The following is a 22,409-nucleotide window of genomic DNA, read 5'->3' on the forward strand; positions in this document are numbered from 1 at the left end:
ATTCTGGGCCAGTCCAATTGCAAGCCCACCAAACAAACAGGCCCACAGGCCTTGGCGCTCCTTTCTCCTTGAATCCTCATGCAATAGAAAGTTGGAAAGTAGGAAAAGAGAAGCTGGAATGGTGGGGTTGTGGTGGGTTTAATCATTGTTATCCTTTGAAAATGAAACAATGATGACTGTATGATTGTATGATTGGCTAATATTATGATAAGGTAATTTCGGTCCCTTTCTTTTATTATTTCAAACCCTATTCCCTATACTATTCCTAAAATATATGTTTGTTTAATTATTTGAAAAATACTATTACATTTTTTAATTACTTTTAGACCCTTTAAATTTATTAATTTAATTAAGCACCCCTAGAAAAAAAAGTTAAAAATTAACAAAAACACCCTCACCCATCCATAGTTGCTAGATTCTAGCAACCACTGTTGGTAGTTACCAGAATCTATCACAATGGCGTAGAAACGACCGAAACTGATTGTTAATTCGTCGATCTGACCTTTTCTGGTCAGATCCACAGTGAATCTAGTCAAAAAATGCTAGATCTAGCCATCAGCGACGGCCAAAAAAATGGCCGTCGTTGACCGACAACGAGATCTGGCCTTTTGCGTTCGTCAACGGTCAGATCTGGCCGAAAAAAGTCATATCGACGCACGACCGGCCAGATCCGACCGGTCTGCGTCGTAACTCCATTTTCTGGCCAGATTCTGACGATGATGGCCGGAATCTAACACTGTGGATGGGTGAGGGTGTTTTTATTATTTTACAAAAAATTTATATATTGGGGTGTTTAGTTAAATTAGCAAACTTATGGAGTTTTTTTGTTAAATTTTAAATTTTACCTTATAATACTCACCTTATTCAACTACTCAATATTATTTCCAAAATTCTATCTAAAATAACAAAACAAACGTACCCTGTATTTTTGTCTGTTTCTTTTCATTATGACCACTCCACCTAGGATCAATGGACCAAAAAGTTGTGATAATTGAAACAATGTAATATTTTTTAAGTTTTATTCAAATAATTAAACGCAACATGATCCAAAAGATATTTTTCTTTAAATATAAGTAAAAATTAAAATTAACAATTCATCCTAATTATAGAGGTTTATGTGTGTTATTAACCAAGTAAAAAATGAATCAAATGTATTTATATTTTTTAAAAATATACATAAAATATTACTTATATATATTTTTAACTTATCTGATTTAATATTGCTCGTCTTCAACAAAAATTCTAACGCACTCACTAAATTCCATAACGCTATTTCATCGTCTTCTCAGTTGGCGCCTATTGTATCGGCTTTTCAAGATTTTGAATTAGCAGGAGCGTAGCCATTTTGCCATTCATTGACAAGAGGACAACGACTGTAATTGAACTTGATACAGTTGTAAATTCAAAGAAAGAGTATAGAAGGCGACTAGACTAGTCGAGTGGAACTTGGCGAAATCCAGACAATCAGCTTCCCGACTAAAGTAGCTCTCCTTTTACACAGAAACACCATTTTCTAAGAAACAGACAAACAATTACAAATCAATTTACTATTTTGTCTGTCTCTTTTCTCTGTTTCAATTCAAAAAAAGAAATAACTTGCGTTGAGCTGTCATTGGTGAAGCCGCTAATTTTCTGTAGTGCTTGCTTCTGTTTATAGTTGACCTTGATTGAAAAATATGAAAATAATTCAAATTTGTATTATATTGAATTGTGAAAACAACTGTAAAATGTTTCATATATATGATAAATTTTGATATCAATAACTCACACGTATAAAGTGTTAAACGAACTTAAAAATTATACGTGATATGAAAATGTACAATGAGAAAATAAACAAGAGACAATTTTTAAAGTGATTCGGATGCTAAAAGGCGAATCCTACATCCACTATATTTGTACTTTTGTGATATGACAGCGTCTAGATGACACAAATTCTTCCTGAACTCTGATTGACTCTTGCTAACGTAAGCTTCTATCAACCCTGATTTTTTAGGCACAACACACACACACACATATATATATTATAATCGGGGTGTCTGTCTATCTTAATTAATCTATGGGGTCATTGAATAATCTACAAACCCAAAACATCAGAACAAGCTACAATATTAATATGATAGGTTATCATAATATTTGAATTCAAAAATTCAAGAAATGGAATAAAACTCTTTGATCGCTAAAAGAACCCATTGAGGTTAATATAATATATTTTAAATTTTGATAAAAAATATATTAAACAAATATGAATAATGTTAAATTTTCAACCCAATCTCGTAACACTGGATGTGATCACGGGTCATTGATCAACTTTTAAAATGGATCTGAATGTTCATTTGCAAGCTGATCAAGCTGCAATAGGGGGTTTGTGAGAGAGATTCTGAACCTTAAAATATTATTGAAAAAATATATTTGAATTTCCCAAAGAAGGAAAGATGGTATTGAAATTCGGACCCACCAGTTCAAAAATACTTCTCTTTTTAACTTCCACTCCATATAACGACATTTCCATGATCTGTTCCTTCTTTCTTTTCATGTCTCCTAGCTAACAACGAAAATCTCGCACGTTCACTTCGACCCTTTTTTAACTTATATAATATATCATTCTGAATTTGTGTGCGCAGATATTAGGTTCCAACTAATGAAAAATTAATATCGAACTCTCCCTTTCATTATCGAGAAAATTTGAGAGAGAAATCGAAACCAATGGCATTTTGAACCACTTGGTCGTAACTTTCTCTCTCATTTTCCGTAAAACTTTCGAGAGGAAAGTTCGAAAATCAGCATGCCATTGCCGTTTGTTGTTCGTAACAGTAACCAAACTGCATTCTCATTTTACGCGAAAATCTTTTTATAGCGAGAGAATTAGTTGGCGCCATTTGGTTTGGTGTCTCATTATCTGAAAATATATTAAAAAAAAAAATTAGAAAACATGTGGTTGTTTGTGTGAAACTTAGCATGATAAATGGAGGAATACCAATGGAGGCGTTTCTGGTGGATGAATTTGTAATTGATATTGATTACAATTTGATCGCGCTCAATACTTTGATTTCTGTCGACCAGAAACTTTGGAAGATACTATAGAGCTGAACGCTGGCTCGAATCGGCTGCAAGTTATCCCCCTTCGCGTAAGCATTTTAATAACTTCATCTTTGTTTTATCTTTTTGTGAATGAATTAACTATTGTTCTTTATTTACATATATGTTGATTAACTCGTCTTAATTAAACTCTTTTTTTTCTATGAATTTTTTAGCTTTTATTCCGAAGTCAAACTGGAGATATGATATCCCTGAATATTGGAAGCGATATTGCGATTCTAGAAGCGAGTTCTTTGTTTAATTCTGACCTTCTTCAAAGGTGATAATAAAATTCTTATTTTGTTTTCTCTTCAATTTAAAAAAGAATAGTGTCTGAACTTTTTTTTTTTTTTTTCCTGTTTGATGATCTAATTAACGATACCACCACGTTAAGTCATTTGTCCTTGACCCCTCTACCAAGTAACAAAGGAGTGATGAGTTGAAGTGAAACAATTACATGAATAAAATGATACTACTTCGATTTTATAATTAAAATGACTGGATGTGCATTTTGGTATGAAGAGGCAAATTGAAGGGCAGGATGCATACACTTAGGATTTCTAAAACAAACTTGGAGAGAGATTAATGTAAAAGGAGTTCATTTATAGCAGTACCTCTCTCATATTTTCCACGGATGGAAGTATAGCACCTGAATTTTTTCTTTAGCCCTAGTGAAAACATGGGAAACGGGAATTCATGCAATTTATATGATGTATGTAACAGAGCATATATGTTTTAGTGAGTTGTAATTTTGCATTCTTTTGGTAAAATTCTTGGACTATTCAGTGAAAATTTCTTGAATACCACTCATCGGAACAGCCACCAATTTATGCACAAGTCTAAAAGATAAGGACTTTGTGCAGAATATCTGTTCTAGGGTCCTGGTTGGAGGGTCTGATGTAGGAGTCATTGACAATTTGCCAGCAAGCGATTTGGAAAAAGGTTGAGTTGAGCCAGTCTGGAAGAATTTTTTTAGTTGACTCCATTTCGATCATCCATACAAGATTATTCTTTAAACTATATGCAACATCATGTTATTGATAGAATTGACTGAGGTTTAGCCTACCATTTTGATTGCCTGATATTCATGAACTTGCATAAAGCTATCAAATATGTATGCAGTTTCTCATAAGGGTTCAACAGATTAAATTTACCTAATCTTTAGTAGATTGTGATATAGCCAAAATAGGAGTTTCATACGTTCCTTCACTCTAGTCTTTTGTGTATAACTTTCCCAGGACTGGATTTCTGCAATCACATGGAAAGATATTCCAATCCAAAACCAAGGCTGTGGTCAGTCATCCTATCAAGGAGTTCAACTTTAATGAACCCACAGCAAGTTATTTGGCAAAGCACATTCAATCTCAAGAAGTTAACTCCAAAGATATTTTGAGAAGGTGCTTATTATTTCTCTAGTACTTTATGGTTTTTAACAGTTACACACTTCGAACCATTTCTGGCATTATAGTTTTTCACTCAAGATTGCAAAAAGTGTATACTTGTTTTTTGGAACTAATTTGAAATTATTAAACATTATTTCTTTAGTCTCTCAGAAGAAAAATGTGGGTTTTCTATAGGCTATGTAATTTATATAAAGTTTGTAGAACCGTTTTTGGAATTCTTTTGCCTCTTCAATTAATGGATTTTTTTTCATATTTCTTTGCTCATTCTTAACTCTATAGTTTCAAAAGTTTGTTACTCAAAATGGACAAGTGTTCACAAAATTCTTATTTGATTGAGAACCTAGCTACCAAGAGACAAAAGCTGGATGCTGGTTACTTATGCAAGGTGCTAAAATTTGATATTCAATATCTTGGCAATTTTCAGTTGCTTATACAGGTCTTGAATTCATGAGTCTGGGTATGAAAATGTTGATATAACTGCATCCATGAAACTGAAAGTTTATTTTTGTATAATGTGGTTTAAGATTGATATGCCAAGCACTCATTAGGCTTGATAAGATTTAAGAGATTTGGGATTCCAAGAATTAGAAGATACATTTTGTAACTTATTTTTCTTACTTTTGGTTATGCATTGTCCTGATTTTTCAGTAGTAATTTGTTGTTGTTCTGCTTCTAATGTCTAGTTGGTACTGATTGCTCTGTTCATCTTGCTTGTATTTTGCTTTCTTAAAGGTTTAAGTTTAAGCAACTCCCCATATATGAATTGCTGCATTTTACTAGACAGTAATGTTTATGCTTAGTTATTATAGTCAGCTCTGACAGAAGCTCTGAAGACTGCTTTTTTATTTTACGAAGTAGGTTTCCCATCTGAAGCATCAAGCTCTTTTCTTACACAAGGTTCCCAACAAGGTAAGTTTTACTGTTCAAGAAGTAGAGGATATGGCGTATTTTTGGCACATTTATAATCATTTGCTGACCCTTTGGATTATTTAGTACCATTTCAATGTTATCAATTAAGTTCTTTGGATTCAAACAAATTTCAAATTTTTGTTTGCAGGCTGGACACCTTGGGGTTAGTTTGGTGCATCCTAGATCTAAAGTTACTATTCCTAGAGAACCCAATTTGGAAACTGCAAATAGAGCGCAAAGACATAGGTAACATTCACTGCCTATAATGTTTTTTTGAAATGTTTTCTCCTACATCAAGCTTTGTTTGATAAGCTGCTTGCCATGTTTTGCTTCCTGAATTTCAGGTCCAAGTTTAATGCAGAGTCGGCTGAACATGCAAAATCAAATACTTCTGCTTTTAAAGCACGTCCCTTGAACAGAAAAGTGGGTACTTTGAGTTGATAAAGATCAAGCTTTTTGAATTTCATAGGAATCATGAATTTTTAAAGAAATAGCTTGTAGAGTAAGGCGTAATGTATGATCTCTTCTGATGACTTCTATTGGGCTTTACAGATTTTTGAATCTCCTGCATTGCCTCTTACCAAAAAGAGCACACTACCGCTGACAGAGTGTCAGGTAATTTCATGGCATTTGATATAAACAATTTTCTTTAAAGAGATCTTAGTGAAACAGATGGGATGCTTGCTTGTGGTTTAACTTTTGTTTCCCTCCTTTGTAGGAGTTTCAGCTGAGAACATCTGAGAGGGCTAGGCAACATGCACATAACAATGTAGGTCATCAAAAGGGTGCTTTATAGATCATTATAATTGATATAATATTCTTAAACTTATGCCTTTTGTTCTCATGCTACTTTTATAATAGTGGAATCGTAATGTGCCTTTGATTGTTGGAAGCTAATGATCTCCCCATTACAGGTAGCAACCAGGTGTAATCATAATTCTGTCTCACAAAATGAAACCAAAGATTCCATAAGGTAATAGTGTCTTCTATTTTAGCTTATGCTAATTTCAATTAAACATACAAAGATTCATTTACACCATATAATAGTTGTGTTGCCATTAGGTGTATTCTGTTCTCCTTTTCTCATGGTTTTAAGCTTTCTCAGGATATTGTATTTGGTACAGGATGTAGACTTTCCTTCTCTTGTAATAAGCTAGCAAATGGTTAATTATCAATTTATCTATTTTAATTGTTGTTTTCCATTCCATCAATATCTTTTTCATAATGCAAGGGGAAAACCATGTTGCTTAACCATTCTCATAGTTGTATTATTTCTTATCCATACCAAGTGTTAAAGAAGTAGTGCTCTAATGATTATGATTGCTTTCTAACATTGTTGTACCAATATTGTAGACCGAACTCTGTCAATTCCCTAAAGGAAGAGAAATGCGAAGTAACACAAAAAGTTAAATCTCACCCTTGCCATAAAAAGGTGCTGTGAAATTTTTTATATCTGGTCCTTGTTATTGAGAATGTTTTAAAGAGATTTCATATGTGGAGCCATATTGTTGCCTGTCACAGTTAAGTAAAGGAGAACTTGGTGTCTTACAGAATATCAAACAGGAAACTAGAGTTCCATTGGTAATTTACAATAATCCTCTATTTACAGTTATGTCATCATATGCTATCTGGCGCACTTTTCTTAAGTACATTGATCTTATTTCCTTCCAGGAATTGGATTTTCCTGAGGATAAGACATTTTTGAATCAGCCACCAATTGAACTATTTAATAAGGTAGAATATGACTGAGATAAGTATTCCGGAATTGGATTACTCTCTCTGCAACTTCTCAACTTCAAATTTGTTGTGTGAATATACTACTTTTCATGACCCCTTCTTTTGACATGATATCAGCTCTCCCTGGCATCGGTCCACACTAACATTAAACCCCATTCAAAAATGCCTCCTCCTTCCAAGGTTAGTTCCTCCAAACTTTTACTTGTATAGCACTTCTTATGAATAATGTTTTTACTTGGTATTCTTATTGATATACAAGTGCTTTAATTGATTGAATATAGGGGTCAAAAGAGAACACAGAAAGCTCCTTCCATTTGGAACACCAGGTATAGTAGTATGGTTCCTTAAACTAATTGATATACTGTGCAAAATGTTCCTTAGTTGATTACATGGCAAAAATTGTGTCCTAGAGTATGCTAATACAACGAGTTAGGTACTAATTCAATACTAGTCCTCCCTTTGCAATAATAATACACATTAATTTGTAGATGATGAAAGCGGTCAAGAAAAATTCTCCAAGTTTTGGTCACAACCAGTGCCAATGTGGGAGTGAATCAACTGATAGAAGGAATACTGAAGCCGGAGCACGATACAACATTAATAGGTAATACAATTTCAAAAGTAGTTTGAATTAATGCCAATTGATCTTTGTTTAATTATAAACTACGACAACACTATTATTTTAAACCGGTGACTCTGATAAAACTTCACACTTGCTTCAAGTGCCATTATACAGAGTTTGATTCTATTTTGTTTCCCTTGTATGTTGTTGAATTGAATTGCAAATGATTCTTGTGGCAGGAACTTAGATATACGTTGAGAGTTCCAGAACAAAGCTTTTGAGAAATGAGTTGATCATTTCAGATGAATTTTGATACCTGTTCTACCCTAAAAAATTATAGCAAATAGTTGCACATAACTTTTTTCTTTTTCTTTTTTATTTGGGGGGTTGTTTTGTGTATATTTTTTTATGCATGAGAAAAACGATGTACTCCCAAAAAAATTTGGTGACCAACAAAGTATAGCATTTCTTTAAAATTATAGTTTGTATATAGTGACAATTGGATTTGTTGATTTACCAAAGGATTCATTGGATGTATCACTATTCTGGACTAATTTTACAATACTTTGGTTAATCTAAACAAATTTGAAATTATTCAAATCTTAATACTATGTTATATGTTTGTTTTATATTTATTTGGTCTTGTTCCTGGTTCAAGAGGAACTTTAATGAACAGGTATCACTTGCGTATTATTTAATAAAAAATTATTTCACAAAATAATAAATGCAAAGGCTCCGAAAAGCCTAATTAGTAAATACGGGTATGGTAAAAAAAAGGGTATGGAAATTTTACGGGTATGATACGGTAAATAGTAAAAGATACGTTTATAAAAATTCAGTCATAAAATTTGGATACATAAAAAATATGGTGAGGGTTTAATACGGTACATTGTCAATAATACATTTTAAAAAATACGATAATATCAATCCTAGTTTTAACACTTTTCATAGGTCATTGGTTAAAATCTATATAACATATCAAATATACAGGTACGGCAAAAAAAAAAATACGGGAATTTTATAAGTATGATACGACAAACGATAAAAAATAAGTTTGTAAAAATTTGGTAAAAATTCAGATACGAAAATAATTCGCGAATAATACGATTGAGGCATATAATTTACGAATAATACGGCTAGACTAATAAAATACGATAATTTGTGAATAATACATAAATGATATGGCTAAGCGTATAATTTATGAATAATACATGAACTTACTACCTAGGCCGAAAAGTCATATAATTGAACACACTTTAAACCCTACTGTACTATAATACTGAAATCAGAGTTGCCAGAATGGTCAGAAGAATCTTAATGACTCGTGAACTTGTTTCGGAGTAGCAGAAATCCTGCAGACATTGCACTTACATCCTGTGCAACTCTTGATGACAAAAACCCTTAAACCAGTAAATACTAATTGAAGCTTTCAGCCTTTTTATAATTTTAAATTTAACTCCTTCCCACCTGCAGCTTCCACACCATAAACCCATTCACGTAGGAATAGAATTTGCTTCTGCCAAAAGATTCATCAACTCCCACTCTAAAGTACACAAAAAAATTAGTGATATACATCCCCTTACAATTCAGTACTTTTTGACTATTTGATACCCTCTTTAAAATACTATTCTAATTTTCCCAATAAAATTAAACAAAAGAACAACCCAAAAATACATTTGTTTCAATATTCTTAAAATCTTATTACTTTATTCATCTCACAAAACATTAATAATTACTTTTCTTGTAAAAATAATCCAATTTTACTTTTTTTTTTAAACACTATTCTAAAAATCATCAAATAAAAGACCGAATTAAAAATCATCAAATAAAAAACCAAATGAACCCAATTTTATTATTCTCAAGACGTTTTTGGGCACCAAAAGACAAACTAAAAGCCCACAAAATCTGGATTAAAACACCTCAACTGATTTTCAGGCACTTGACTTACCAGTTTTCTTTCGAGGTTAAGTATAAGGTCAAGAAATTTTGAGTCTCTTTATTCACTATTATTCCTATTCCTCTATCATATCCTAAAAACTTAAAAATATATCTGTTAATAATTATCTTTCAATCTCAACTCAACTCTCAAAACATTAATAATTATCTTTCTATCTCAACTCAACTCAACTCTCCTCTATTTTTTCCAAAATTTCTAAAACACTACTCTAAAAACTCCCAAAATAGTGAACCACTATTCGAATTTAACACTTTATAACATTAATTTGTTACTTTCTTCAAAAAGCGATAGAATAATGATTTATCAAACATAATTTCAGACCATTATTAAACCAAACACCAAGGCTCTGAACTATTTATAGAGTTTTCCTGACAGATCATTAACGCATATGAAGCTAAGAACGCAAATAGAAAATATATCAAAGCATGCCAGAAGATTTCATCAAATTTACAAAGCTATTCCCTTTGAACCAAAAGAAAAAAGATAAAACTGACATCCTAGCAACATAGATGCCAATACCAATATCTAGAACCCGTTTCTATTAGAAGTCTTGTCAAAACCAACAATTTCAAAGTTTATACTACTTTGAATAATTTCCTATCTAGTCAGTCCAAAATGTACAAAATTTTCAGATAAGGGACCATATACATTTTCTAACAACAGGAACTGACACCAAATGGACCAAAATTCCGGACTATCCATCCTCCTGTGTTCTTTTTTCATTCCTGTGTGCATAACAAAAAGAAACTTGTAATTTAATGGGAGTTCTTAGATATAAATTCTCCAAACCGAACAAACCACTGAGCATCGGATGAATTGTTCTGCTGAACTTGCTGCTGCTGAAGTTGTCGCCGCAGATGTCCTTTGTCAATCACAAATTTGGCATAGTCTGTCGATTTTGGAGCCAAAGTGGACTTGGTGGGAGAAGCTGGAAGAAGGGAGACCAAAATCCTTGCAACCTCCTGCATTGTTGGTCTGTCCAAAGAGTTGTGCTTAGTGCACAGTAGAGCAAGTTGGAAGGTCTTTCTAACATTGTTCATATCCATGCAAGTAACTGAAACCTCTGGGTCAACAGCCTCCATTACTGTATTGTCATCGGCCTTGGACAGTATCTGAAAAATAAAATATTCATCCAACACGCTCAGTTTGACCTGATTTCACTCCTGCCTTGATAATTATATGAGTTGTTTCTACAATACTATTAGAAAACAAAAAATGATTGCAGTAAAAGGTTACCAGCTGATGCAAGTTACATTCGTTATCCACAGCCTTCTTCCCTGTCAGAATCTCAAGAAGCACAATGCCAAAGCTATAAACATCTGACTTTTCATTAAGCCGAGAGGTGCGGGCATACTCTGGGTCTATGTAGCCAATAGTTCCCAAAACATATGTTGAAGCATGAGCCATCGCAGTTGGTATACATTTAGCAATACCAAAATCTGAGAGATGTGGATCAAAATTCTCATCCAACAGGATATTTGAGGACTTAACATCCCTGTGAATAATTCGGGGGTTGCAATCATGATGAAGATAAGCAAGTCCTTGAGCAGCTCCAACTGCAATCTTCAGGCGAGTTTCCCAATCAAGTTTTACTTTTGTTGAGGATCCTGGCATGTCAACCGACCCAAAAAAAAAAAATCACAAGCCAGCAAAATATAAAAGAAACATAAAGTATAACAATTAAAATTTGAAATTCAAGTAGGCATGAAGTACATTTGAAAAGCATCATTTCCCCATGCCCATATTATATTTAATATCTCTGGTCCCATTTATGGACTATAAAAACTAACCATGCAGAAGATCCCAAAGAGAACCATTTTCCATGTAATCATAGAAGAGGAGATTTCCCCACTGTGACAATGCATAACCATGCAGGCTGACAATATTTCTATGTCTGATGCTGCCAATGGTTTCAAGTTCAGTCTCAAACTCTCTCAAGTTGTGAGGATACCGATTGTAAAGTCGCTTAATTGCAACTGGTCGGGAATTCTTCAACGCACATCTATAAACCGTGCTAGATGCACCATATCCTATAATATACTTCTCACTCAAATTCTCAGTGGTTCTCATTACGTCATCAAAGGTGTGAATAGCCATATCCATGTGAAGAATCACAAGCTTGGGTGGAGCTGAGAAAGAACAAAAACAACCTTCAGGAAACATAAAAAAGGTTTAACCGTCTGAGAAAATACAAAGGCAAACACATACCCAGCACAGACTTTTTGGAAGCCTTGTTAAACTGTTGTTTCTGCTGGTTAGATTTGTATACAGCAACTGCAACCATTGCTAACAATGTAATGAAGCCCAAAATCATACAAGCAACAGCAGCTCGGGAGAAAATAACTGGAATGCAGAATACATCGTTAAGCAAAAAGTTCTTGCTTTTTAAATCCTTATTTATGAAAAAAGCTAACAGACAGAATAAGTGAACACTAGATAAGATCGTTGAAAGATGAAGTTCATACCCCTAGACTTCCGTATCGAAGGACCACATATTGATCCAAACCAGTTGCCACATAACAGTGGATTTCCAATGAAGCTGACACACGAAATACAAATAATGAATACAGAAGTTATGATCCAAGAAGATACATAACTAACTTTCATGCACACCTGTCAGGAGAAAATTTTGAGAAGTTTCTGATTGGAGGTATAATCCCAGATAAGTTGTTGTAAGACACATTCCTGGAATGATAGAAATTTGTGTTCAGTGAGACAATAAATTATTTAGATGAAAAACTAAAGAACTGGACCATGAAATCCTCTCTCACAGGTTGGATAGACTGAAAGAATTGGTAAGCTGGACCGGAATTTCGCCATGCAAGTTGTTGTTGTTCAATATCCTGTAAAGCAATTTCATCTCAAAAAAGGCATCAGCATGACATCTTAAATATTAATCAAAAGCATACTGTCACAGCTATAAAGGAATAAGATCAAGATCTTACAGAGAAAAGATATTTTGGAGCTGGCCCAGTTCTGCAGGGATGCTACCAGAGAGATTGTTGAAAGACACATCACTACAAACAAACAGAAATAAGAATCATCACATGAAAGAAAATTAAATGCACCAAAATAACAGATTTATCGAAACAAGTAACTCTCACATTATCTGTATGCTTTTAAGAGTGCCAAATTCAGCAGGCAATGACCCATTAAAATGATTCCGGCTCAAGTTTCTGCAAAAATAAAGAACATAGTTAGCTAAATTGCACAGCCTTAAATAAATAGCAATCATAAAAATAAAACAATGCTTTTCTTTAAGGCATACAGGGTAAGAAGGTGCTCCAGCTCGCCAATAGAAGCAGGAACAGGTCCAGAGAAATCATTGTCAGAAAGATCCCTGGAAGATAAAGAGAACACATAACTTCTAGCCTTGGGGATTAATACCAAGAAAAATACATGATGCAAAAGAAACTTACAATGTATCAAGATTAATGATTCGTCCCAGCTCAGTTGGTATCCAACCTTTGAAATTGTTCTTTGACAGGTTTCTAAACACAAAAGAATTTCATACACTATATTAATAATATCATAAAAGAGGTTTCACTGATACTGGAACCTATGTAAATCCAAAGTATCAGAACATACAGGTAAGTCAAACTCTCCAGATTGCGGAAGCTAGATGGGATGGACCCACTTAAGTGATTACCATGCACATTGCTGTAAATTAGACCAAGATTCGCGATTAATAAACAGAAGTGAGATGCACGACAATAAAATGAGTAAATAAGAATCAAGGAGAACCTACAATTGATTCAGTGCTGTACAGGAACTGATATTATGTGGAATGGGTCCTTCAAGGTTATTATTTGCAAGATTCCTAGACAACAAAACACAAGCTGATTAGTTAAAGTAAGAAAGACACAACAAATGGAAAACAATAAAGACTCACAATTCAAACAATTGCTCAAGCTTCCCAAGCTCAGCAGGAATGGTCCCAACAAGATGATTATCATGCAATTGCCTACAAAAATAGAACACGCCAGAAAGAAATTAGCAACAGGATTTCCACAGATGTGTGTAATAAGGCTATGTTACAATGTGAGAGCTCACAAGTAACTAAGCTTTGACATATTGCCTAGCTCTGGCGGGATTGGTCCAGTTAGACTGTTGCCATGGAGATATCTGATACAGCAAACAAAATTATGAAAGAACAAAACAAAGAAGCAACAATAACAAGGAACAAAACAAAGAAGCAACAATAACAAATATGTCAAACATATAAGAACTAACAGTTTTCCAGTATACGACAAATTGCCAAGTATGGGTGGGATTGGTCCAATGAGCTCATTGTCACTTAAGTCCCTGGAAAAAAGGGCAAACAGCAATATGATTATAGAATCAGTAAAACTGGCTTTAAACTAAATAAAAAATCTTTCCTGATATAGCATGCATACTCACAGAACAGCTAGAGCCTGCATCAAGCCAAGCACCTCTGGAATTTTCCCAGTTAGCTTATTTCCTTGAAGTGACCTAACAAAAAAACACCCCATTGAAATTAACCAAATCTTTTTTATATGCCACACGGTGCAACCATTAAGCCAAATTTTTCAAGAGAAACAAACAGTATATAAAAGTTAGAACACTTACAGTGTTGCCACTTGCAGGAAGCCAATATTGTATGGTATCACACCAGTTATCTGGTTATAAGATATATCCCTGATATTCTCAACATACAAAAAAGTAAATATACAAACATACAAAGAAAGCAGACTAGCAGTAAGATAGAATTTAGCCATGACATACAGTATCTCAAAGCTTGTACAGTTACCAATACTGTCTGGAATTGTGCCAGCTAAGTTATTGCCTCTCACATCACTGAAACACATAAAGCATGGCAGGACCAGTGAACTCGAAGGCTAAAAATAATAAAATGCAAAGAAAATAAGGAACGAGAAAACTGTGACAACTTACAAATACCACAAGCCAGTCAATTGACACATGTCAGGGGACAGGGTTCCAGTCAAAGCATTGCCTCGTAGCCCACTGTGAACGCAAATTATACAATGAGATTACGCAAAGATCCAACAATTTCAAAGTTTATACTACTTTGAATAATTTCCTATCTAGTCAGTCCAAAATGTACAAAATTTTCAGATAAGGGACCATATACATTTTCTAACAACAGGAACTGACACCAAATGGACCAAAATTCCGGACTATCCATTCTCCCGTGTTCTTTTTTCATTCCTGTGTGCATAACAAAAAGCAACTTGTAATTTAATGGGAGTTCTTAGATATAACTTCTCCAAACCGAACAAACCACTGAGCATCGGCTGAATTGTTCTGCTGAACTTGCTGCTGCTGAAGTTGTCGCCGCAGATGTCCCTTGTCAATTACAAATTTGGCATAGTCGGTCGATTTTGGAGCCAAAGTGGACTTGGTGGGAGAAGCTGGAAGAAGGGAGACCAAAATCCTTGCAACCTCCTGCATCGTTGGTCTGTCCAAAGAGTTGTGCTTAGTGCACAGTAGAGCAAGTTGGAAGGTCTTTCTAACATTGTTCATATCCATGCAAGTAACTGAAACCTCTGGGTCAACAGCCTCCATTACTGTATTGTCATCGGCCTTGGACAGTATCTGAAAAATAAAATATTCATCCAACACGCTCAGTTTGACCTGATTTCACTCCTGCCTTGATAATTATATGAGTTGTTTCTACAATACTATTAGAAAACAAAAAATGATTGCAGTAAAAGGTTACCAGCTGATGCAAGTTACATTCGTTATCCACAGCCTTCTTCCCTGTCAGAATCTCAAGAAGCACAATGCCAAAGCTATAAACATCTGACTTTTCATTAAGCCGAGAGGTGCGGGCATACTCTGGGTCTATGTAGCCAATAGTTCCCAAAACATATGTTGAAGCATGAGCCATCGCAGTTGGTATACATTTAGCAATACCAAAATCTGAGAGATGTGGATCAAAATTCTCATCCAACAGGATATTTGAGGACTTAACATCCCTGTGAATAATTCGGGGGTTGCAATCATGATGAAGATAAGCAAGTCCTTGAGCAGCTCCAACTGCAATCTTCAGGCGAGTTTCCCAATCAAGTTTTACTTTTGTTGAGGATCCTGGCATGTCAACCGACCCAAAAAAAAAAAATCACAAGCCAGCAAAATATAAAAGAAACATAAAGTATAACAATTAAAATTTGAAATTCAAGTAGGCATGAAGTACATTTGAAAAGCATCATTTCCCCATGCCCATATTATATTTAATATCTCTGGTCCCATTTATGGACTATAAAAACTAACCATGCAGAAGATCCCAAAGAGAACCATTTTCCATGTAATCATAGAAGAGGAGATTTCCCCACTGTGACAATGCATAACCATGCAGGCTGACAATATTTCTATGTCTGATGCTGCCAATGGTTTCAAGTTCAGTCTCAAACTCTCTCAAGTTGTGAGGATACCGATTGTAAAGTCGCTTAATTGCAACTGGTCGGGAATTCTTCAACGCACATCTATAAACCGTGCTAGATGCACCATATCCTATAATATACTTCTCACTCAAATTCTCAGTGGTTCTCATTACGTCATCAAAGGTGTGAATAGCCATATCCATGTGAAGAATCACAAGCTTGGGTGGAGCTGAGAAAGAACAAAAACAACCTTCAGGAAACATAAAAAAGGTTTAACCGTCTGAGAAAATACAAAGGCAAACACATACCCAGCACAGACTTTTTGGAAGCCTTGTTAAACTGTTGTTTCTGCTGGTTAGATTTGTATACAGCAACTGCAACCATAGCTAACAATGTAATGAAGCCCAAAATCATACAAGCAACAGCAGCTCGGGAGAAAATAACTGGAATGCAGAATACATCGTTAAGCAAAAAGTTCTTGCTTTTTAAATCCTTATTTATGAAAAAAGCTAACAGACAAATAAGTGAACGCTATATAAGATCGTTGAAAGATGAAGTTCATACCCCTAGACTTCCGTATCGAAGGACCACATATTGATCCAAACCAGTTGCCACATAACAGTGGATTTCCAATGAAGCTGACACACGAAATACAAATAATGAATACAGAAGTTATGATCCAAGAAGATACATAACTAACTTTCATGCACACCTGTCAGGAGAAAATTTTGAGAAGTTTCTGATTGGAGGTATAATCCCAGATAAGTTGTTGTAAGACACATTCCTGGAATGATAGAAATTTGTGTTCAGTGAGACAATAAATTATTTAGATGAAAAACTAAAGAACTGGACCATGAAATCCTCTCTCACAGGTTGGATAGACTGAAAGAATTGGTAAGCTGGACCGGAATTTCGCCATGCAAGTTGTTGTTGTTCAATATCCTGTAAAGCAATTTCATCTCAAAAAAGGCATCAGCATGACATCTTAAATATTAATCAAAAGCATACTGTCACAGCTATAAAGGAATAAGATCAAGATCTTACAGAGAAAAGATATTTTGGAGCTGGCCCAGTTCTGCAGGGATGCTACCAGAGAGATTGTTGAAAGACACATCACTACAAACAAACAGAAATAAGAATCATCACATGAAAGAAAATTAAATGCACCAAAATAACAGATTTATCGAAACAAGTAACTCTCACATTATCTGTATGCTTTTAAGAGTGCCAAATTCAGCAGGCAATGACCCATTAAAATGATTCCGGCTCAAGTTTCTGCAAAAATAAAGAACATAGTTAGCTAAATTGCACAGCCTTAAATAAATAGCAATCATAAAAATAAAACAATGCTTTTCTTTAAGGCATACAGGGTAAGAAGGTGCTCCAGCTCGCCAATAGAAGCAGGAACAGGTCCAGAGAAATCATTGTCAGAAAGATCCCTGGAAGATAAAGAGAACACATAACTTCTAGCCTTGGGGATTAATACCAAGAAAAATACATGATGCAAAAGAAACTTACAATGTATCAAGATTAATGATTCGTCCCAGCTCAGTTGGTATCCAACCTTTGAAATTGTTCTTTGACAGGTTTCTAAACACAAAAGAATTTCATACACTATATTAATAATATCATAAAAGAGGTTTCACTGATACTGGAACCTATGTAAATCCAAAGTATCAGAACATACAGGTAAGTCAAACTCTCCAGATTGCGGAAGCTAGATGGGATGGACCCACTTAAGTGATTACCATGCACATTGCTGTAAATTAGACCAAGATTCGCGATTAATAAACAGAAGTGAGATGCACGACAATAAAATGAGTAAATAAGAATCAAGGAGAACCTACAATTGATTCAGTGCTGTACAGGAACTGATATTATGTGGAATGGGTCCTTCAAGGTTATTATTTGCAAGATTCCTAGACAACAAAACACAAGCTGATTAGTTAAAGTAAGAAAGACACAACAAATGGAAAACAATAAAGACTCACAATTCAAACAATTGCTCAAGCTTCCCAAGCTCAGCAGGAATGGTCCCAACAAGATGATTATCATGCAATTGCCTACAAAAATAGAACACGCCAGAAAGAAATTAGCAACAGGATTTCCACAGATGTGTGTAATAAGGCTATGTTACAATGTGAGAGCTCACAAGTAACTAAGCTTTGACATATTGCCTAGCTCTGGCGGGATTGGTCCAGTTAGACTGTTGCCATGGAGATATCTGATACAGCAAACAAAATTATGAAAGAACAAAACAAAGAAGCAACAATAACAAGGAACAAAACAAAGAAGCAACAATAACAAATATGTCAAACATATAAGAACTAACAGTTTTCCAGTATACGACAAATTGCCAAGTATGGGTGGGATTGGTCCAATGAGCTCATTGTCACTTAAGTCCCTGGAAAAAAGGGCAAACAGCAATATGATTATAGAATCAGTAAAACTGGCTTTAAACTAAATAAAAAATCTTTCCTGATATAGCATGCATACTCACAGAACAGCTAGAGCCTGCATCAAGCCAAGCACCTCTGGAATTTTCCCAGTTAGCTTATTTCCTTGAAGTGACCTAACAAAAAAACACCCCATTGAAATTAACCAAATCTTTTTTATATGCCACACGGTGCAACCATTAAGCCAAATTTTTCAAGAGAAACAAACAGTATATAAAAGTTAGAACACTTACAGTGTTGCCACTTGCAGGAAGCCAATATTGTATGGTATCACACCAGTTATCTGGTTATAAGATATATCCCTGATATTCTCAACATACAAAAAAGTAAATATACAAACATACAAAGAAAGCAGACTAGCAGTAAGATAGAATTTAGCCATGACATACAGTATCTCAAAGCTTGTACAGTTACCAATACTGTCTGGAATTGTGCCAGATAAGTTATTGCCTCTCACATCACTGAAACACATAAAGCATGGCAGGACCAGTGAACTCGAAGGCTAAAAATAATAAAATGCAAAGAAAATAAGGAACGAGAAAACTGTGACAACTTACAAATACCACAAGCCAGTCAATTGACACATGTCAGGGGACAGGGTTCCAGTCAAAGCATTGCCTCGTAGCCCACTGTGAACGCAAATTATACAATGAGATTACGCAAAGATTCGCTCTACGGTTCAAACTTTATTTGTGATTTAAAACAATGTCACTAGACACTGTTCAATGCGTAAAGTTATAAAAAAAAAAAATGCAAGAAAATAAAATAGTTTCTAATTACTAAACGTAAGTTCATAAACTTACAGGTATTGCATCACTTCACTCCAATAAATTATCCTTGGTATCTCACCCGTAAGCTGGTTTCGAGCAAGATCCCTTAAATCACAAAAAACAATACAAGGTAAAATGTTATAGAAAAAAACATAGCAATATCAGAGATAAACAGCATTAAACCAAAAAAGTAAGAACTAGAAGGTTATTTCTGTAGACTTGTCAAATCTTCTAGAATGAGTAGATTAGACTAGAGTATTGAAACAATTAAAAAATTAACAGACTTACAGGGTCTTCAGATTAGGAATCTGGGTCAATGTCGAAGGAATAGGGCCAATGAGCTGATTGTTCTTCAAATTCCTGCATCACATAAAGGATTTTTGGCTTATTTCTCTTTGGTAAATTTGGTAAAATGAAACAACGAACTCAGAACTTAATATATTGAAACTGACAAGTACTCAAGATGCTTGAGCTTTGACATTGAAAATGGTATGTCACCAAAAAGACTATTATCAGATAAGTCCCTGCAAACCAATCAAAAATAAACGACCACCTGTTAGAGAACAAAATAATTGTATAAAACAAAGAATCAAAACAACTGTAATAAAGAAAATAGTTAAGTTTACAGATGAACTAGGGAAGCACAGTTCCCAATCTCGTCTGGAATTTGGCCCGTTAGCTTGTTCCCTTGAAAGTCTCTGCAACATTTCAAAAACAAAAACGAAAACAAAACTATTATTTGCGATAAAAAAAAATATTAACAGAAGTTATGTCAGTAGCTCTCATAATACACCTACATAGATTGCAAGTTACTCAAATCTCCAATGGCTGACGAAATCTCTCCACCCAGATTCAAGCTAGACAAGTTCCTGTACAGAGAAAAGAAGACAAGAAAATAATTAGTCAAAAACATTGAAGTGCATACTAGAAGAGAGCAGAGAACATACAAAGAAACAATCAGTTACATTGTAGTGCATAACAAAAGAGAGCAGAGAACGTACAAAGAAACAACCGACAGGGTGGCATTGTCACAGAAAACACCACGCCATGAACAGAAATCAGAGTTGTGCACATCGTCCCAGTCCAACAACACATTCACTACATTGCTAAAGGACGCCTTAATCGCCATCAAAGCTTTCCCTGCACACCACTCAGCAAACAGATATTCCAAAACACAGTTTAAATCTTGTCATCCAAAAATAAGCAAATCAAAAGAATGCAAATCAAGAGAAATGTAAAGGAACACTAACCTTCATCGCTCAGCGGGGAAGCAAATTGACAAAGAAGCAAGAACACGGATAACGAAAATAAACTTTTCTTCTTCATCTGTAAACCAAACACTTGCATTTTTCGAAAGAAAATGGTGAAGATGTAGTTATGTCCAAAGAAACAAACAAAAATAAAATAAAAAGAAGCTTGAGCTACAGGTTTGAGTGGGTCATTACTTTAGCATTGAGTCTGGTTTGAATGAGAGAAGTTTGAAGGAGAGAGAAGAAGTTAAGGAAGAAAAGGAACAGGCGTTTAGCGTGAGGTGCAAGGTAGACTGAGCATAGGTGTTATGAAGAGTGAGAGAGTGAGAGTGAAGAAGCTATATTTAGCCATTGCAGTGGAGAGAGAATTAGAGACAAGGACGATGTAAACGGCGGTGAAGCGACGTTAGTGGCTGACGGATTTCTTATTTCATTTGTTTAATGAATCTTTTATTCATTTGCCGGCCGTCATTCGTACTAACGTTTCCCAAAGCTTTTCATTATTTGACAGTTAGTCTTGCTTTTTCATAATACTCCACTCTAACTCTCACGCGCCTGTTCATTCACCCCTACAATTACAACAAAGGCAGCCAGAATCTATGACCTATGGCAAATTACACAGCTATCCCTTTGAACCAAAAGACAAGAAAAACTGTTATCCTAGCAACTAACGTGGTAAAACACAAGGGGGTCAAACCAGACAAAGTTGTCGGTCCCGATTTGATGGTTTAACCGGTGACAGAACTTCTCAAATTCAACGAATCACCCCTAAAAATTATTAAGTCACTATAGTTTGAAATTTGGAAACCACATCCAAATACAAATCAACCACGAATGGTTGGCGACACGACACCTCAAATGCAACCCCAATTGTCCCTTGAGCCCACTCCCTTAAAATATACCCAAGAACCAGCTAAAATAGGTTCAATTTTGGCCAAATCTACTGATGTCAACATTCAGGCCAGATATCATCTACGCCGACATTAACATCTAAGCCAGATCATCGACACCAGCATCGACAACCCTCTCCACACCCAAAATTACTCTCCTATTCCTTCCGACCAAAACCTACCTCACCTTACCCTCGTTAACCTCACCATCACCGACAAAAGTCAATTGTTGTCGCTACCGTTTTGTTTGATTTCCGATCGATTTACTCACCGAAAATCAACTCACCACCAGCATTCACCAACACAGTCTCTTCAGGAGCCCAACATCCCGACCGTCAATGTGTCACCGATCATCCTCGATACCAAGGTTTTAGAGAACAAGAAAAATATAACCAACCCGTTGAAGCTTTCAGGTCCCAATTGAACCGATGGCCAAGCCAGGTTTTAAAACATTGCCAACACAATATCTAGAACATGTTTCTATTAGAAGTCTTTGTCAAGCCAACAATTTCAAAGTTATACTACTTTGAATAATTTCCTATCTAGTCAGTCCAAAATGTACAAAATTTTCGAGTAAGGGACCATATACATTTTCTAAAACGGAACTGACACCAAATGGACCAAAATTCGGACTATCCATCTCCGTGTTCTTTTTCATTCCGTGTGCTAAACAAAAGCAACTTGTATTTAATGGGAGTTCTTAGATATAACTTCTCCAAACCGAACAACAGCATCGGCTGAATTGTTCTGTGAACTTGCTGCGCTGAGTTGTCGCCGCAGATGTCCTTGTCAATTACAAATTTGGCATAGTCGGTCGATTTTGGAGCCAAAGTGGACTTGGTGGGAGAAGCTGGAAGAAGGGAGGCACAAAATCCTTGCAACCTCCTGCATCGTGTGGTCTGTCCAAGAGTTGTGCTTAGTGCACAGTAGAGCAAGTGGAAGGTCTTTCTAAAATTGTTCTATCCATGCAAGTAACTGAAACCCTTGGTCAACAGCCTCCATTACTGTTTGGCATCGGCCTTGGACAGTATCTGA

At 35.2% G+C, this 22,409-nt stretch overlaps 3 protein-coding genes across 3 annotated transcripts; 1 reads left to right on the forward strand and 2 right to left on the reverse strand.

Annotated features, from left to right (window-relative positions):
* Window positions 1-4,779: 4,779 nt before the first annotated feature.
* Window positions 4,780-8,105, forward strand: LOC116116337 (protein TPX2-like). The gene is made up of 14 exons (XM_031402429.1): window positions 4,780-4,863; window positions 5,337-5,387; window positions 5,536-5,633; window positions 5,732-5,810; window positions 5,940-6,002; window positions 6,106-6,156; window positions 6,302-6,360; window positions 6,741-6,819; window positions 6,909-6,968; window positions 7,059-7,121; window positions 7,242-7,304; window positions 7,406-7,450; window positions 7,613-7,728; window positions 7,926-8,105. The coding sequence occupies exons 1-14, from the start codon at window positions 4,780-4,782 to the stop codon at window positions 7,942-7,944; spliced, it is 930 nt and encodes a 309-aa protein (XP_031258289.1). The 3' UTR covers window positions 7,945-8,105.
* Window positions 8,106-10,398: 2,293 nt separating this feature from the next.
* On the reverse strand, window positions 10,399-14,810 carry LOC116116338 (LRR receptor-like serine/threonine-protein kinase ERL1). The gene is made up of 21 exons (XM_031402430.1): window positions 14,767-14,810; window positions 14,558-14,629; window positions 14,390-14,461; window positions 14,234-14,302; window positions 14,045-14,116; window positions 13,877-13,948; window positions 13,697-13,768; window positions 13,536-13,607; window positions 13,392-13,463; window positions 13,232-13,303; window positions 13,063-13,134; window positions 12,912-12,983; window positions 12,748-12,819; window positions 12,589-12,660; window positions 12,415-12,486; window positions 12,257-12,328; window positions 12,109-12,182; window positions 11,852-11,986; window positions 11,434-11,772; window positions 10,880-11,250; window positions 10,399-10,755 (listed from the first exon to the last, which is right to left on the reverse strand). The coding sequence occupies exons 1-21, from the start codon at window positions 14,808-14,810 to the stop codon at window positions 10,399-10,401; spliced, it is 2,397 nt and encodes a 798-aa protein (XP_031258290.1).
* On the reverse strand, window positions 14,680-20,700 carry LOC116116310 (LRR receptor-like serine/threonine-protein kinase ERL1). Its single transcript, XM_031402406.1, has 27 exons — window positions 20,485-20,700; window positions 20,236-20,374; window positions 20,032-20,103; window positions 19,861-19,932; window positions 19,687-19,758; window positions 19,523-19,594; window positions 19,268-19,339; window positions 19,022-19,093; window positions 18,854-18,925; window positions 18,698-18,766; window positions 18,509-18,580; window positions 18,341-18,412; window positions 18,161-18,232; window positions 18,000-18,071; window positions 17,856-17,927; window positions 17,696-17,767; window positions 17,527-17,598; window positions 17,376-17,447; window positions 17,212-17,283; window positions 17,053-17,124; window positions 16,879-16,950; window positions 16,721-16,792; window positions 16,573-16,646; window positions 16,317-16,451; window positions 15,899-16,237; window positions 15,345-15,715; window positions 14,680-15,220 (listed from the first exon to the last, which is right to left on the reverse strand). The coding sequence occupies exons 1-27, from the start codon at window positions 20,579-20,581 to the stop codon at window positions 14,864-14,866; spliced, it is 2,949 nt and encodes a 982-aa protein (XP_031258266.1). The 5' UTR covers window positions 20,582-20,700; the 3' UTR covers window positions 14,680-14,863.
* Window positions 20,701-22,409: the final 1,709 nt, after the last annotated feature.

The sequence above is a fragment of the Pistacia vera genome, unplaced genomic scaffold, assembly GCF_008641045.1.
Source record: "Pistacia vera cultivar Batoury unplaced genomic scaffold, PisVer_v2 Contig77, whole genome shotgun sequence".
Lineage (NCBI taxonomy): Eukaryota > Viridiplantae > Streptophyta > Magnoliopsida > Sapindales > Anacardiaceae > Pistacia > Pistacia vera.

What these genes read in the sequence shown, in the direction of transcription:
- LOC116116310 (XM_031402406.1), bottom strand. Translation starts at nt 20,581, where the DNA reads ATGCAAGTGTTTGGTTTACAGATGAAGAAGAAAAGTTTATTTTCGTTA. An exon ending in CTTAAAAGCATACAGATAAT is followed by an intron (nt 17,125 to 17,211) that starts GTGAGAGTTACT and finishes GTTTGTTTGTAG; the next exon opens with TGATGTGTCTTTCAACAATC. An exon ending in CTCCAAAATATCTTTTCTCT is followed by an intron (nt 16,951 to 17,052) that starts GTAAGATCTTGA and finishes ATTGCTTTACAG; the next exon opens with GATATTGAACAACAACAACT.
- LOC116116337 (XM_031402429.1), top strand. Translation starts at nt 4,780, where the DNA reads ATGGACAAGTGTTCACAAAATTCTTATTTGATTGAGAACCTAGCTACC. An exon ending in TACACAAGGTTCCCAACAAG is followed by an intron (nt 5,388 to 5,535) that starts GTAAGTTTTACT and finishes TTTTGTTTGCAG; the next exon opens with GCTGGACACCTTGGGGTTAG. An exon ending in GAAACCAAAGATTCCATAAG is followed by an intron (nt 6,361 to 6,740) that starts GTAATAGTGTCT and finishes CCAATATTGTAG; the next exon opens with ACCGAACTCTGTCAATTCCC.
- LOC116116338 (XM_031402430.1), bottom strand. Translation starts at nt 14,810, where the DNA reads ATGGATAGTCCGGAATTTTGGTCCATTTGGTGTCAGTTCCTGTT. An exon ending in TTGTCGTATACTGGAAAACT is followed by an intron (nt 13,769 to 13,876) that starts GTTAGTTCTTAT and finishes TTGCTGTATCAG; the next exon opens with ATATCTCCATGGCAACAGTC. An exon ending in TCTTTGGGATCTTCTGCATG is followed by an intron (nt 11,251 to 11,433) that starts GTTAGTTTTTAT and finishes TTGACATGCCAG; the next exon opens with GATCCTCAACAAAAGTAAAA.